Source organism: Erinaceus europaeus, chromosome 11 (assembly GCF_950295315.1).
Source record: "Erinaceus europaeus chromosome 11, mEriEur2.1, whole genome shotgun sequence".
Lineage (NCBI taxonomy): Eukaryota > Metazoa > Chordata > Mammalia > Eulipotyphla > Erinaceidae > Erinaceus > Erinaceus europaeus.
In genome coordinates, this window is record NC_080172.1 from 22,906,940 (window position 1) to 22,923,538 (window position 16,599).

The window sequence follows — 16,599 nt, forward strand, 5'->3', positions numbered from 1 at the left end:
TGCCATTGGTAAAATTTTAAACTGTGAATTATGTTAACAATGAAATATATTGTTTAAACCATTAACTTGACCAATACTAATCAATAACAGCCAATAGTTGTAAAAGTACAGAAAAAAAAGGGCTGGTAGTTTAGCAGTCACAGAGATGGTGCAGAGCATGAAGCACTGAACCCTCAAGCTTAATGTCCTCAGTTTGAGTTTGGTGCTGGCATCACAAGTGTCAGTGGTGTTCTCTCCCTCTCCTTTTAATGAATCAATCAACCAACCTTTAAACAATAAACAGAACAACTAACCAGAAAGTGGTTCTTTGAAAGAAAATTAAATGTAGCTAGAATGACCAAGAAAAAAAAAAATGTTTGGGATAAAAAAGGGTCACAACTAAGCATTTTACAGATAATAAAGGATAAAAGGGGTTATATTATAATTTTATACTCACAAATTCAACAACTCATATCAAATGGAAATTGTAGTGTTAAAACTTTTTCTAACAAAGAAAACTCCAGATCTAAGTGGTTTCCCTGATTAATCCCATCAAGTAATTAGTGAATAACGTTAATTCTACACAAACTCTTCTCAATAATAGCAAAGGAAACACTTTTCGACATTTTATGAAGCAATCTATTATCAACTCTGATAAAATTGTAAGAAAATTGTTATTTCCATGAAGTACAGCTGAAACTTATAATGCAAAGTCACCTAGATTAAGATTTTAAAAGAAAACTACAAACAAATCTCTCTCTCAAACAAAAAGATTAGACCAGGTGTGAATATACTTATAGTATAGGAAATTTTTAATTTGAAAGCTACCTGTTTTGCGCAATTTCTCATTCTTGGGAGCATATAAATTTCTTCAAGTTCTTTTTGTCTTTCTTCCTCTTCTAATCTCCGTCTCTGATCTGCTGGAATGATTTCTTCCCAATTCTTGGAATTTCTTTCAGGTTCTAACTCAATGTCATCCTCGTCCATATTTGAAAAGTTAGCAACCTAAGTAATTCCAAAGTTTTTAAAAAAGAAGGCTTAAAGAGCTCATTTTTAAACTATGTTTTTTCTTTTCTTAGACTATGGATTTAAAGGGGGGGGGTGGTACATGGAAATAAAATAACAAGACAAGACTATCCTCTGGTTAATAAATACAACGAAAGACTAAGCCAACGATGACTGTACTTTCATTTGTTCACTGGATCAAAAGTAAAAAACCAACTGATTTCTAAGAATTCTTATTTAGGAATTACTCTCTTTCTCCTTGCTGCTCAACAAAATAATGGTTACAATATAAGCAGAGAAAGTTAACAGAACCACAATAAATTACTCTGTAGTAACAAAAATGTCAAGTGATCTTCTAATGGAATTATTAAATCAATAATACTAGCCATGAGATGTGGACTAATCCATTATTTTCAAGCATCATTTTAAAAAGTACTGATAAAGCTATATTAAAAAAAATTCTTGGGCAGGGGTAGATAGCATAATGGTTATGCAAATAGACTCTCATGCATGAGGTTCTAAAGTCCCAGGTTCAATCCCCTGCACCACCATAAACCAGAGCTGAGCAGTGCTCTGGTAAAAAAAAAAAAAAAAAAAAAAAAAGTCTTAAAACCAAACCAATAAATGGTTTAGGTTCTTCTTCATTTAAAAAATAAAAGGGGTCAAAGGAACCCTCCTACACTGCTGGTGGGAATGTCAATTGGTCCAACCTCTGTGGAGAGCAGTCTGGAGAACTCTCAGAAGGCTAGAAATGGACCTACCCTATGACCCTGCAATTCCTCTCCTGGGGATATATCCTAAGGAACCCAACACATCCATCCAAAAAGATATGTGTACACATATGTTCTTGGCAGCACAATTTGTAATAGCCAAAACCTAGAAGCAACCCAGGTGTCCCACAACAGATGAATGGCTGAGCAAGTTGTGGTATATATACACAATGGAATACTACTCAGCTGTAAAAAATGGTCACTTCACTGTTTTCAGCCGACCTTGGATGGACCTTGAAAAAGTCATGGTAAGTGAAATAAGTCAGAAACAGAAGGATGAATATGGGATGATCTCACTCTCAGGCAGAAGTTGAAAAACAAGATCAGAAAAGAAAACACAAGTAGAACCTGAAATGGAATTGGCATATCGCACCAAAGTAAAAGACTCTGGGGTGGGTGGGTGGGTGGGTGGGGAGAATACAGGTCCATGAAGGATGATAGAGGACCTAGTTATATGGGAAACTGGGGAATGTTATGCATGTACAAACTATTGTATTTACTGTTGAATGTAAAACATTAATTCCCCAATAAAGAAATAAAAAAATAATAATAAATACATAAATAAATAATAAAGGATAGAGGAGTCCAGCAGTAGCACAATAGGTTGAGTGCACATGGCACGAAGTGCAAGGATCGGCGTGAGGATCCCAGTTTGTGCCACCCCTGCTCCCCACCTGCAGGGGAGCTGCTTCACAAGTGGTGAAGCAGGTCTGCAGGTGTCTATCTTTCTCTCCCCCTCCTATCTCCATTTCTCTCTGTCCTACCCAACGACGATGACATCAATAATAACAACAATAAAACAACAAGGGCAACAAAAAGAGAATATTTTTAAAAGTTTTAAAAAATAAAAATAATAAAGGATAATAACAGCAGATTAACTTCTGTGATGATTAATACATTTAAGCAACTATGTAGTCTGGTATAGAAAAAGCACCGTCAACCCACTGCCAATAAAAACCGTACATACATACATATATACATACATACATACATACACACATATATACATACATAACTATTTACAGATAAATTGATGAAAATAACTTTTCTTGATGTGTATATGGGGAAAAAAACTGAAAATAATGTTTATTTTCTCATAGTGTTATTTAAATGTGATGCTGGCTTTAAAAGTCAGCTGTGTATAAGTGATTAGCTCATTCATATAAAGACAACATTTAATTTATCAGAAACTTTAGAGTAATAGTAAGTACAATCAGAAGCTAACAGAATAGCAATGTACAGAAAAGGTTAACTTTAATTTATCCAGATGGAATGCTAGTTTCAGGATTTATTTCCATGTTTCAATTCTCGCCCTACTACTATACGTCACCAACACTGCAGGCAAAGTCATGCATCACATTTGCAAGAGGTTTTATTCACAGATGGATCTCTTGATACACTGTAGTAGTAAATATTTGCTGAATTAACTAGTGGGGTAAGTTCAATTCTCAAAAACCTCAATTCATCATCCAATCACAGGTGAGTGGTTAAGATGGTTGTTTATGTACACAGTGGAATACTACTCAGTTGCCAAAAAATGATGAAGCCATCTCCTTTGCCTTATCTTGGCTGAACTTGAAGACATTGTGTTAAGTGAGATAAACCAAAAGGAGAAGGAAAAACACCAAATGGTCTCACTTATATGTGGAACTTATGAAATAAGGACAAAGAGAAACAACACAAAACCAAACTTGGGACAGGTTATGGTATACTGCACCAAAGCAAGGACACTAGGGGAGGAGGCAAACAACCTTGGTGTCCTGTTGCATGATGACAGACCTAAACTGTAGGTATGTTTAGCAAAGAACTTTTACATGGAGGTGAGAAGTTGTACCTATGTCAACAACAGCACTATAAACCATTAATAACCAATAAAAATAACATAGTAAAAACAAACAAAAAATACTTCAGCTCATGAAAAATGGCTGGGATATATAGGAAACTGCTGTTGCTTTTCTTTTATTATTGGTTTACAGGACCATAAAATCACAAGGGTACACTTCCACACCATATCCACTACTACTGTCCTGTGTTTCAGTAGAATTTGCCAAGAATTATTCTGGGTTCCAATTAGGAAATTATAGCCTCTCCCATTGCACTAAATCTAACTACCAATAATGATTTGATGCTTGCCAAATCAGATTTATCAAGTTGAGGAAAATATTTACACACAACAGTAAATTTTAAGGCAAGAATGAATGTTAAAAACCAGTTTTGTTTAGAAGCTATCTTGCAAAATGGTCAGGGGAAGCAGCATAGTGGTCATGCCAAAGACTTTCATGCCTGAGACTCCAAGCACCATCTACAACATCATCATATTCCAGAGAACAGAGATATAGCAGTGAATAAAACCTTTTTTTTTTGGGGGGGAGGGACACACACACCCCCAAACAGCAACAACAACATAATCAATCCTTCAAGCTTAAGTATTTATAACGGCAAAGGGAAACATACCTTGAACTGGGAAAGCAATTCATCTCCTACAGTTAATGGTCCTGGTTCATTCTCATGAGTTTCAGCCCTCTTCAGGATTTCATCTATATCCATCTCCTGTATTAGAAAGAAGTCTTTTGAATATATTTTAAAGTAGATATGTTTTATACTTAAAGAAAGTTTAAATTGATGACACAGTCTGAGACAAGTTTTTTATACCTGAGGCTCCTGTTCCTCCCCTTCAGGTTCCTTAAATAGTTCCTCTGCACCAAATTTTAAAATGGCTGATAATTCTTCTTTATTGAAAGGCGTAGAACTAAAATGAGAAATAACAAAAATTTAATAGTGAAAAACTTAACATTTGCATAGCATGCTTGCCAATTACTGACACAGTCACCTTTATGGTATAGCTCAATTAAGGAAGCAATTTTATGGTCCACTTATTCTAAAAATAAAGTATCTAACATCTAGAAGGTAAGTAGATTTCTCCAGTATTACAAAGTGGGAGAAGTGAAACTAGATACCACATTCATGTCTTTGACTAGAAATTATTCAAGTCAAGAAGGAAGGAAGGAAAGAGAGGAAAGCAGAAAGAAATCACAATACTAAACACAGTATTGAGGGAGCCAGGAGGTGGCTCAGCGCATTAAGTGCACATGGTTCCAAGTGCAAGGACCAATGTAAGGACCGCGGTTCCAGGACCCGGCTCTCCACCTGCAGAGGGGTCACTTCACAAGTGGTGCAGAGGAACTGCAGTTGTCTGCCTTTCTCCCCCCCATCTTTCCCTCCTCTCTCCATTTCTCTCTGTCCTATCCAACAATGACAGCAATAACAACAACAATGATGATAAACAAGGGCAACAAAAGGGAAAAAAATAAAATTTATACAAATAAAATAAAATTTAAATACAATATTGAATGATGTGCTTAACAAAGTATAACATTTCTGGGGGGGGGGGAAATGAGTGTGGTGTCATTCAAAAGTGTCACTTTCTGACAATAAAGTAATTACCTTGACGGGACAGAACCTGTATGAAGTACTGTCTTCCCAGTGGTATCCATTCTTTGAATTACAAGATGATCTAAAACCATCTTCTTTTTGGCCCTTTCAAGAATATCCTCTTCAACTGATCCCTTTGTAACCAGGCGATAAATATTTACCTATAAACACATACATGTATGAAGACTACAGTAATTAGGAACTTGTTCTGCTACTATCAAGACATGAGCCTACATGTAGACTGAAATTTAAACAGCACCAAGTTTTCACAGGACAAAAGATACTCTGGACTTTATGTTGAGACATTCTATAGTTTACTATTGTGCCACCTCACAGGTCTTGGAATTGCATTATTAAAAAAAAAAAAAAAAAAAGGTAAACTCTGAACATCCTCATGCCAATTCTATTATGATTATTTTATGGTTCCAATAACAGTGATTTTTGTCCTAGTTCTCAAGGATGCTAATCCTTTTACTAGGGTTAGAATCAATTACTACAAAGATAGCAAATACCCTGACATATTCTGCTCTATAACTATAAAAAAAACCACACATGATCAAGAGGGTGATGCACGATGCTATTTTATGCATAATTCATGCTGTGTCAAGAGTTTCCAGGGGAGTTTGGTAAATCAGAATTACGCAATACTGTTTGATATAAATACAACTATGCCAATGATCTAAACAGGAGGATAAATCAGTGTTATTTTCCAAATACCATGAAAGAAAAAAATATATATTTCTAAGAGAGTTAGAAGAATGTAAATTTAAAAATAATAATAATAACAACAAAATACCTGTTTTTTCTGCCCAATTCGATGAGCTCTGGCCTGTGCCTGAAGGTCATTTTGTGGATTCCAATCAGAATCAAATATAACAACAGTATCAGCAGAGGCTAAATTAATTCCTAACCCTCCAGCTCTTGTGGAAAGCAAGAAGCAGAAATCCTGTAAGGAATCATAAATATGCACAACTGTAAAAAAAATTTAAATAGTTACTAATACTCAATTTAAAAAAAATGTAATTAATTTCCAAATTTAAAAGGTATTTTAGCAATAAAACTGAAGTTACTTTAAAAAAATACTTAGTTATGTTATATTCTAGCAAAATCAAACAAAAGAAAGAGCAGAATGAATCTTTCCATAGGAATAAAAGACACCAGATTCTAAATGAATTCTAAATGAAAGTGGGCTAGAAATTAGGTTTAAGCTGAAACAGTATTAGAGGAGAAAGGACAAAATTCAGATTAAGGGTCTAACAGAAAAGCTCACCTGGACAGTAAGTAACACACACTTGGCCATATGTGCAACCTATGTTCAAGTCCAGCCCCCACTGCCATTGACTGAAGCTTTGGTACAGTGGTTTCTCTCTACCTCTCTGAGAAAGTCAGCATGGAGCTCTGAAGTTTCAGAGACGGTCAAAAATAATTATTCAGATTTTCTATACAACGGTGACTTCAAAAAGTCTTACTTGCTAATCAAAATTCATCACCAATCAAACTTTTATTAACCCCCAAATGCTCTAAATGATGAATGCAATATACTGAAACTATCAAAAGCATCCTTACCTCTGATCCTTCAGCATTAAAGTGATCTAGAGCTTGTTTCCTCAGCTCCCCTTTTATAGAACCATCTAATCTCTAGAATAAAACACATTAACAGAATCAACATGCTAGAAAACAATCGAGAACGACTATAAAATTAAAAGTGAACATGCAGCATTGCTTTTTCCAAGATTATGAAAAATATATGGGTAACTAGGCAATAAAACAATGCCCAGGCAATTCTGTCTGGAAAGTCTGTGACATTAACCACCATTAGTGGTATTATTTCTGCTAATACCACTAAATAATAGTACTTGTTAATCATACTACTATCAAATTTCCCCAGCCACTCACCATCACATACTGGGCCCCCAACTCCCTCTGAACTCCATCCCGCCTACCCTACCCCAAGAACCCTTAGCTTTGTTGCAACAGACCACATCTAGTCCAAGTTCCACCATTTGTTTTCTGTTTGGGTTTCACCTATAAGTGAGATCATCCAGTATTCATCCTTTTCCTTCTGCATTATCCCAACACAGTCCCTTCAAATTCCATCCAAGATGTTATAACATACATTTTATAATCTATTTCTTTAAAAAGGAAAAAGGTCGGGGAGTAGCGCAGTGGGTTAAGCACAGGTGGCGCAAAGCACAAGGACCGAGGTAAGGACCGCGGTTCGAGCCCCTGGCTCCCCAACTGCAGGGGAGTTACTTCACAGGCAGTGAAGCAGGTTTGCAGGTGTCTATCTTTCTCTCCCCCTCTCTGCCTTCCCCTCCTCTATACATTTCTCTCTGTCCTATCCAACAATGACGACATCAATTAACAGCAATAACTACAACAATAAAAAAAAAAAAAGGGCAACAAAAGGGAAAGTAATATTTAAAAAAGAAAAATATCCACACAACCCATTAAACTGATTTCCAGATCCATTAGTAGATCACAACTCAGTTTAAAGTATGATGATTTAGGGGGCAAGGTGGTGGTGCACCTGGTTAAGTACATAATATTATGAGCTAGAACCTGGGTTCAAGCCTTAACAGGGGGAAAGCTTCACAGTGGTGAAGCAGGTTTGCAGGTGTCTATCTGTTCCTACCCTCTCAATTTTTTTGTCCTACCAAATAATAATAAGAAGAAGAAAACAATACTGAACTACAGCATCAGGGTCACCTAACAACTTAGAAACAACAAATTACTGAGCCCCGCTGCAGACCTACCAAATCATAAAAACGAGGAAAGTGGAGGGGGTTGAAGAGTGGAGAGAGCAATAGCAAGTGTCTTCCATTAAAAGTCTAAGAATCACTGCTGATAACACATCCAGAGGGCTCTAGTGAAATAATCTATACTGAGGAATTCTCACTCTTAAGTGGCCTTTAGTAGGTGCTCTGACCAAGTGATCTGACCTTTCTACATGCCATTTGTCATTTACACAAGCATATCAGTAGTAATTTCTATACAGAATAGAGGATTCAGGGGCCGGGTGGTGGCACACCTGGTTGAACACACATGGTACCATGCTCAAGGAACCGGGTTCAAACCCCTGGTTTCCACCTACAGGGGGAAAGCTTCACAGCAGTGAAGCAGTGTTGCAGGTGTCTCTCTCATTCTTTCTCCCCTCTACCTCTTTTTGATTTTTTGTTTATCTTTATTTTAGAGAGACATCCAGAAATCAAGAGGGAAGGGGGTGATAGGGAAGGAGAGAGACAGAGAGATACCTGCAACACTAAAAAAAAAAAAATTAGAGGGGAGCTGATGATGGTCACACACCCAGTTGAGCACAAGTTACAATGTGTTCAAGCCCCTAAACCCCACCTGCAGGGGTACGCTCAGGGACTGGATGAAATCTGATCAACCATAAATATAAAACACTTACCTGAAAGGGGAACTGACGATACTTTAAATATTCTGCAAGTATATCTAACATCCGCACCATCTGAGAAAAAATTAGCACTCTATTGCCTCGTTCTCTTAGACGAATTAACAGCTTGTCAAGAAGAATCAATTTCCCACTACTGCGGATTAAGTGCTTAGGGAACAATATAAATTAGGATTGTAAGTGAGCCAACTAAATGAAACAAATAATCCACTTAGCACCTTAGTTTCTTTTATCATTTTAAACTGATACTTTACATGTTTAAACATTTTAAAAATATCTTATTTTAAGTTTTCAAAAATGTCTAGGATCCTTATTACTTTGCTCTGTGATTTACACTAAAATATTCTTTGCCCTTCAGCATCTAGGGTTTTGCTCTATTTTCAGAAGGGAAGATTAACAATGCTTTACTCTGCTTGCAAATTATTATGCTTTAGATTAAAAAAAAAAAAAAACCCTGGAAAATGCACTGAAAGCAACAGCAAATAAGCAATCAAAAGCTTTAATAAGCAAGAAAATGTCCTCTATATACAATCATCAGTCATCCATATTAGCATTTCCAAGCACTACTGTTAAGAGTGGAAACTGCCTTCTTCACATTTCTAACTTACTGTCAGAAGTGACTGGCAGGGAGTCGGGCTGTAGCGCAGCGGGTTAAGCGCAGGTGGCGCAAAGCACAAGGACCGGCATAAGGATCCCGGTTCTAACCCCGGCTCCCCACCTGCAGGGGAATTGCTTCACAGGCGGTGAAGCAGGTCTGCAGGTGTCTATCTTTCTCTCCTCCTCTCTGTCTTCCCCTCCTCTCTCCATTTCTCTCTGTCCTATCCAACAACAACGACAACAACAATAATAACTACAACAATAAAACAACAAGGGCAACAAAAGGGAATAAATAAATAAAATAAATATTTAAAAAAAAAAGTGACTGGCAGGCTAAGACATTCTTAAGGTAACTATTTACTATAATCACTACTAGTAATTTTTTTCAGAATTATCACTGGACAGACAGTAACACCCCAGTGTTCGACTTTATTTTTAGAAAAATTTTCAATACTATAATCTGAAAAATTTTATAATCTGAAAAATTTTACACATTACTTCTATTAAATATACCATTAACTACAGGCCAAGTGATGACACATACAGACTGTACATCTCATATTACCACGTGAGATAACAAGTTAGTAAGTATGTATGTAAGTAAGTAATAAGTATGTAAGTAAGTAAAGTGTGTGTGTGTGCGTGCGCACGTGCGTGCACACAGGAGGGAACAAGTTAGTAAGTAAGTATGTATGTAAGTAAGTAAGTAAAGTGTGTGTGCGTGTGCACAGGGAGGGGAGGGCGGGTGAAGCAATGAGAAGATGACTTGCAGTTTTGGGCTACAAATGACAGTATTCCCATCTAAGAATGCCAAAACTCTAGTTACTAAAAAATTAAATCAAGCACAGAAGCAAAACTGTGCCACTTATAAAGTTCACAACTTCTTCATATGACTGATGAGAAAACATAAATTATCTTAAGTATTAAATGACCTAAATAATACAGTACTTCATGCAATAGAAAGATTCAGTGAAACTTCATGTGTGGTAGAGCAAAAACAGAAAGGGGGGTGGAGAAGGGTAAGGAGCATAATGGTTATGCAAAGATGCAAAGAGACTCTCACGCCTGAGGCTTCAAAATCCCAGATCAATCCCACACACCACCACAAGCCAGAGCCGAGCAGTACTCTGATAAAAAAATGAGTAAATAAATAAATAAAACAAATAGAAAGACAAAAGGGAGAAAGGGACTGCCATAAACACTGGAGCTGTGCAGGCAGTCAAGAATAATCGTGGCAGCAAAATTAAATAAATAAAATAAAATAATCTATTAGCTCAAGAGAACTTCTAACCAACATATTTTCTAGAATTTTATTTTACCATGAAGGGATGGTATTTTTAAATTCTTACCTGTAAGGCCTCCTGTTTATTATAGAATTCATTATTATCTGGAGGTTTAATGAGGTAGCAATGGTTACAACATTTCTTTAGCTCCATCATAATGTTCAAAAAGCCTGAGGTACTGCCCTTGGAACCTTTGCTGAGGGCTTTGTAATTCCTAGTTAATATCCATCTAAGGCAGAAAAAAAGTCATGATTTTTTAAAAATGATTTTTAGCAGAATAATCACCAGAACTCTAAAGTCATTAACAAAATAACTTAAGCACAGAAGCAAAACTGCACCATTGTAAAGTTCACAACTCCTTCATATGACTAACGAGGAGACAAATTATCTTAGCTATTAAATATACATTGTAAAGGTTTAATGTAACATAGTGAGTGAATCCTTTCCCCTCCCATTTTACTTTTTAAATGATCAACTGAAAAATGAATGTAATTGGAGGGGACTTTATGTTAAGTAAAGAAATGAAAGACAATTAACAGATAGTTTTACATATAATGTAGTAAGTAAAATTATGACTTCTCACCCTCAAAATTTGTTAAAAAATGTTGAAAATGGATGGAACTGGGGAGGGTTTTATGCTAACTGAAATAAATTACCAGATAGTTTTACTTTTATGTGGAATATAACTAAAACTAGCACACAAAAAAACACCTTCATAAATAACACTTATTATATAATCATTTAGTTTTATACATATATGTTGGAGAGTGGGCCCACTATCTGGAAAGTCCAAGCCATTGTTTCCATGAGAATCTGAGCGGGTAGACCCTCAGCCATCCCCCCTCTGGGTGGAGAAAAGGGCAGGTCCCTCCTGACCTCTGGATTTACGACGGTTGGACGCCCGGGCATGGGCACCTTTCCACACATACCACTCCCCACCCCCTTTTTAAACAAAAGCCATGAATTACTGTGTATGGCTAACTTGAAAACCACCAGCAAACATCCTGATTGCTCAGCTGCCTCCCCCGGCCCTAAAGTGCCATGGCAATCTACCTCCAGAAAAATGTACACTGTGAAGCTTATGATCAAACCCTGTATGGGTTTACTTGTGATCAAATAGTCTGTAGGTCAAACTGTGACTATACATCATGTTGCTGTGTTTGAGTTAATGATTACCTCAACCCCCCCACCCTCCCACCCCCCCCCCCGGGCCCCAGCAATGGGTATATCTGCTTGCCTTTACTCTTACAATAAATGAGATGGCCCCTTGAGGCTCTCCCGGAGCTGACTGTTTAGTCTCTCCACACAATTTGCCCTCGCCATGGGGAGCTACCCCAGGACTCGGGGGGGGGGGGGGGGGAGGGGGGGGCGCGCTGCTCTGACCATTCACAGCCGCTGGCGGGGGTGGGGGGGGTGGGGGGGACACCCGGAGCAAGCCCGCACATATAATTAGATATTACAAAAAGTGGGACTAGTAGGTGGCTCACTCAGTAGAATGTGCACGTTACTATGCACAAGGACCTGGGTTCAAACCCCAGGCCATCACATGGGAGCATTTGTAGTGGGGCAAACTTGGTATATTTAATAGCTATAGTGTCTCTTCTTTGTGTCTTACCCTCTATTAAAAGAAAAAAAAAGAAAAATGCCCAGCAATAATCATGGAGATTATTTTAATAATTAAAATAACTTTAAACTTATAAAAATATTAAATTGATTCAATCTCTGATAACTATGATAGTTACTGAAGGGTATAAAGAAGGAAATGGGGGCCAAGTGGTGGCACATCTGGTTAAACGCTCATATTACAGTGTGCAAGGACCCAGGTTCAAGCCCCTGATCCCCACCTGTAGAGGGAAAGCTTCACAAGTGATGAAGCAAGGCTGCAGGTGTCTGTCTCTTTCCCTCTATCTCCCTCTCCCCTCTCAATTTCTGTCTCTATCCAATAATAAATAATTTTTTTTTAAAAAAAAAAAAAAAGGAAAGGTAAGTAAGTGGTAATAAAGTGTGGGGGGCCACCTGGTGAAATGGTACTGGGACTTTGGTTCTGGGTACGGAGTATTATCCACACATATATACAGTTATGAGCACACACTCCAGAAATTTTTGCCCCCACCAGGGTTATAAGTAGAGCTTAGTGCCTACACCACAACTCCCATCATTTCTGATGACCAAGGGTTTTCATTTCTTTTCCTTTTCTTTCTTTTTTTTTTCTCCTGATAGAGACAGAAACAAAAAAGACAGAAGATTCCAGAGACAACCACAAAACTGCTTCCTCTCGGATGGGGGTAGATAGCACAATGATTATGCAGAGAGACTCTTATGCATGGGACTCCATAGTCCCAGCTTCAATCCCCTGTACCACCATAAACCAGAGTTGAACAGTGCTCTGGTAAAAAGTGCAAAATAAAAATAAGTAAGTAATTAAATAAATAAATACAAAACTACTTCCTCCCTATAAGTGGGGGTCAGGATCTTGAACTTGGATTCTTGCACATAGTAATATGTGTACTCTACTCTGGGCGCCAGTCCCAGGACCCACTCCTAAAATTTTAGTGTTGTAAAACAATGTTAAATCAACAAAAATAAATAAACAAAAATAGTCAACTGTCATATATTTTAGTTCTCCTACAAATGTGACCATGTAAGACAGCAAATATTCATGCTTAAAAGAAACCACATGAGAACATCTAGTTTAGTAGCACTGCTTTCTCTAAATTACAGCAGCACAATACATAAGCAGCTGGTGGTCATTCATTACTCAGAACTATATACACATCTCCTCATACTGTGATCAAGAGATATTAAAACTAAACTTAAGAACATGTGCCCAGTACACCACTTACTTGTAATATTGCTTCTGTAAAGCACTCATTTCCATTCTTAAAATCTGCTCAACCTTGGCAGGGAGGGATTTTTCCACATCCTTCTTAACTCTGCGTAAGAGAAATGGCTCAAGTTCCTTGTGGAGACTTGCATAACCATATTCTCTACCTTTGCCATGTTCTTCTTCAAAATCTTCCCAAGAAGAAAACCTTAAAATTTTAAGAAAATGGAAGTCACTGGAAAAGTCAAATTCTATGTTTTTTTTTCCAAGATGTTGATGTAAACAAATAATTTTTTAAAAAAATTGCTGAAACCAGTCACTTCTGAAATACATTCCTCCCAAGAAGCCCACTGTAAATCTATACTATACAGTAGTAAAAGAAAATGATAGCACTCTGTATTCAAGATAGTTACTTTTAAGTATGACTATCACTGAAATATTTCTCAATCTACTGAAAAGAGAGTATGTCATCTTGAAGAAGTTTTTTATCCTTGTGTAGTCTAGCTTTCCTCATACGGGGGGGGGGGGGGGATGGGTGTACTACACCAAAGTAAAAAAAACTCTGGGGCGGGGGGAGGGTTCAGGCCCTGGAACGTGATGGCAGAGGAGGACCTAGTGGGGGGTTGTATTGTTATGTGGAAATGTTATGTATGTACAGACTATTACGTATGTACAGACTATTGTATTTCACTGTTGACTGTAAACCATTAATCACCCAATAAAGAAATTTAAAAAAAAAAAGGAATTAATAGTATAAGTTGTTTCTACTATTACTGTTAAAAACTAACAATGAGGGAGTCGGGCTGTAGCGCAAGGTTAAGCACAGATGGCGCTAAGCACAAGGACCCGCATAAGGATCCTGGTTCAAGCCCTGGCTCCCCACCTGCAGGGGTGTCGCTTCACAAGCGGTGAAGCAGGTCTGCAGGTGTCTATCTTTCTCTCCCTCTCTCTGTCTTCCCCCTCCCCTCTCCATTTCTCTCTGTCCTACCCAACAACAATGACAACAATAATAACTACAACAATAAAACAACAAGGGCAACAAAAGGGAATAAATAGATAAATATAAAAAAAATATATATATATATATATATATATATAAACTAACAATGATAGTGTTTCACCTTGCCAATTAAAGTGTATTTTCAACATAGGCTCCTGTAATTTAACATTCACGAAATAGCAAAAATATTACAAACTGAAATACCATGTTCCATTATCTCTATCTCTCTTAATAGTCTGTGGTCCAGTGTGTTAAGGCAATTAAAGTCTTTTAACTGACCTTATTGCCCACATTAATTATTTTTCTGTTAAGCTTAGCATACAAAACTAGAATTTTAATTTTATATTCCAAATTCATCTTACTTTTCTGGCATAATGAAATGTAGCAAAGACCAGAGCTCTTTTAGGGAGTTTTGTAGAGGAGTTCCAGTGATAAGGAGACGGTGATTAGACTTAAAATCTATTAAAGTTTTATACAGAAGAGAGTCATCATTCTTTAACCGATGTGCTTCATCAACGCCTATAAATGCCCAATTCAGACCTCCAAGGAATGCCTTTAAAAGAACAAAAATCAGTTAGCATTTTCAGAGAAAAACTGAATACAAATTAGTGAATCAGATCAAAAATCAGAAAAGAAAATTATCTACTTTTCAAATACTTATTCCAGGGAGCCGGGCAGTAGCACAATGGGTTAAGTGCACGTGGTGCAAAGCGAAGGATGGGCTTAAGGATCCCAGTTCTAGGCCCTGACTTATCACCTGCAGGGGAGTCACTTCACAAGCGGTGAAGCAGGTCTGCAGGTGTCTCACGTTCTCTCCCCCTCTCTGTCTTCCCTTCCTCTCTCCATTTCTCTTTGTCCTATCCAACAACGACATCAATAACAACAACAATAAAGTAGTAAGGGCAACAAAAGAGAATACATATTAAAAAAAAAAAAAAAACTTATTCCAAAACTTTTCTGAATCCTCAATCATTTAGCTCAAGAAAAATAAAAGTTTATGACTAAGCCAATTAACAGAACATCTTTTAGATGTCAGCAGACAAATGTGTGGTGGTCTTTCACATAACCTTTGGCCTGCTTTATAACCCTTTAGAAATATACAAATGGCTCTTAGTTCAAGGGTCATTACAAAGATAAGCTGGGTTTGACCTAGTTTGTAGATTGTTGAGCCTTGATTGAGTCATTTACTCATCCTATCCACAAAATATGGTTAAAAAACAATGCACTAAGTAGAACATACCTTGTCCTTCAATAAAATTTCATAAGTTGTTAGCAATATATTAAATTTTAACCGTTTGGTTTGGGGATGCATCCATTCATGAGTTCTTATCTATAAACAAATTTAAAAAAAATTTAAACAGACATTAAGAACATGTTTACCTGAGTATATAAAATGAAATCAATTAAAAGCACACAAATAACTATGTACGTGTTTATATGAGAAATGTTTTGAGTAATCTTTACATAATCCAAGAATCTACTCTGATCCTATAAATTAATCTTTCACTGAAGGGACTACAACAAAGTACAGTAACATATTCTTTTAGTAACTATCTGAGGATCAAATGACATTCAGGGTTTCCTTCTTAAAAACTGTGAGAAGGGCAGCAAAGGCATAGATTAAACAAAACTGGCAATGCTTTAAAATTGTGATGAGCACATGAAGGCTTACAACACTTTCCTGTTAATTTTAACTCATGATTTTTAATATTTTAATACAATTTAATAAATCATGTAACACATCAATTTTTATTCTTAACACTAAGTATGCATCAGCACTTATCTATGGCAATTTCTATGTGAGAAACAAACTCTAAATGTCTAAGAAAAAAAAAAAAAAAAGGAAGTAACATAAGATCCTTATCCTTAAAGATAAGGATGTTCAACCTTTTTATTTGTGGAGAAATAACTTACCATGTTTCTACTGTTAATGTCACCTAAGTAAACCACAGCATTCATTTGAGAAGCCCAGGTCTGAATTTCTCTTTGCCATGATGTGAGTGTCGACAGTGGTACTACTAACAGAAATGGTCCATATAATTGATGTTCATGAAACAAGTAGTTCAGAAATGAGATCGTCTGTATAGTTTTTCCAAGACCCATTTCATCAGCAAGTATGCAGCTGTTTCCTCTACAACAATAAAATAAAAATCAGGAGGAAAAACACTTCAAAAATGGATAAAGATGTGGTGAATGCTATCAGTCATCAAAAGAACTCTTATCATTGATAATAAAAACAGATATTCATGAGAATACATGCTAACTGAAATAGTTCTGATTTAAAAAAAATACTA

The 16,599-nt window shown here is 36.8% G+C and overlaps 1 protein-coding gene across 4 annotated transcripts in view; it reads right to left on the minus strand.

Annotated features, from left to right (window-relative positions):
- Positions 1-16,599, minus strand: part of CHD1 (chromodomain helicase DNA binding protein 1) — a 72,535-nt gene that overhangs the window by 20,119 nt on the left and 35,817 nt on the right. For all 4 annotated transcript variants that reach the window (XM_007530480.3, XM_060201203.1, XM_060201205.1 and 1 more), the window contains exons 12-23: positions 16,220-16,436; positions 15,546-15,635; positions 14,668-14,858; positions 13,325-13,513; positions 10,548-10,710; positions 8,599-8,751; positions 6,753-6,824; positions 5,983-6,132; positions 5,199-5,347; positions 4,407-4,503; positions 4,209-4,304; positions 808-984 (exon numbers count right to left, since the gene is read on the minus strand). In XM_007530480.3, the coding sequence (XP_007530542.1) occupies positions 808-984; positions 4,209-4,304; positions 4,407-4,503; positions 5,199-5,347; positions 5,983-6,132; positions 6,753-6,824; positions 8,599-8,751; positions 10,548-10,710; positions 13,325-13,513; positions 14,668-14,858; positions 15,546-15,635; positions 16,220-16,436 (1,744 nt within the window). The remainder of the gene's footprint in view (positions 1-807; positions 985-4,208; positions 4,305-4,406; positions 4,504-5,198; positions 5,348-5,982; positions 6,133-6,752; positions 6,825-8,598; positions 8,752-10,547; positions 10,711-13,324; positions 13,514-14,667; positions 14,859-15,545; positions 15,636-16,219; positions 16,437-16,599) is intronic.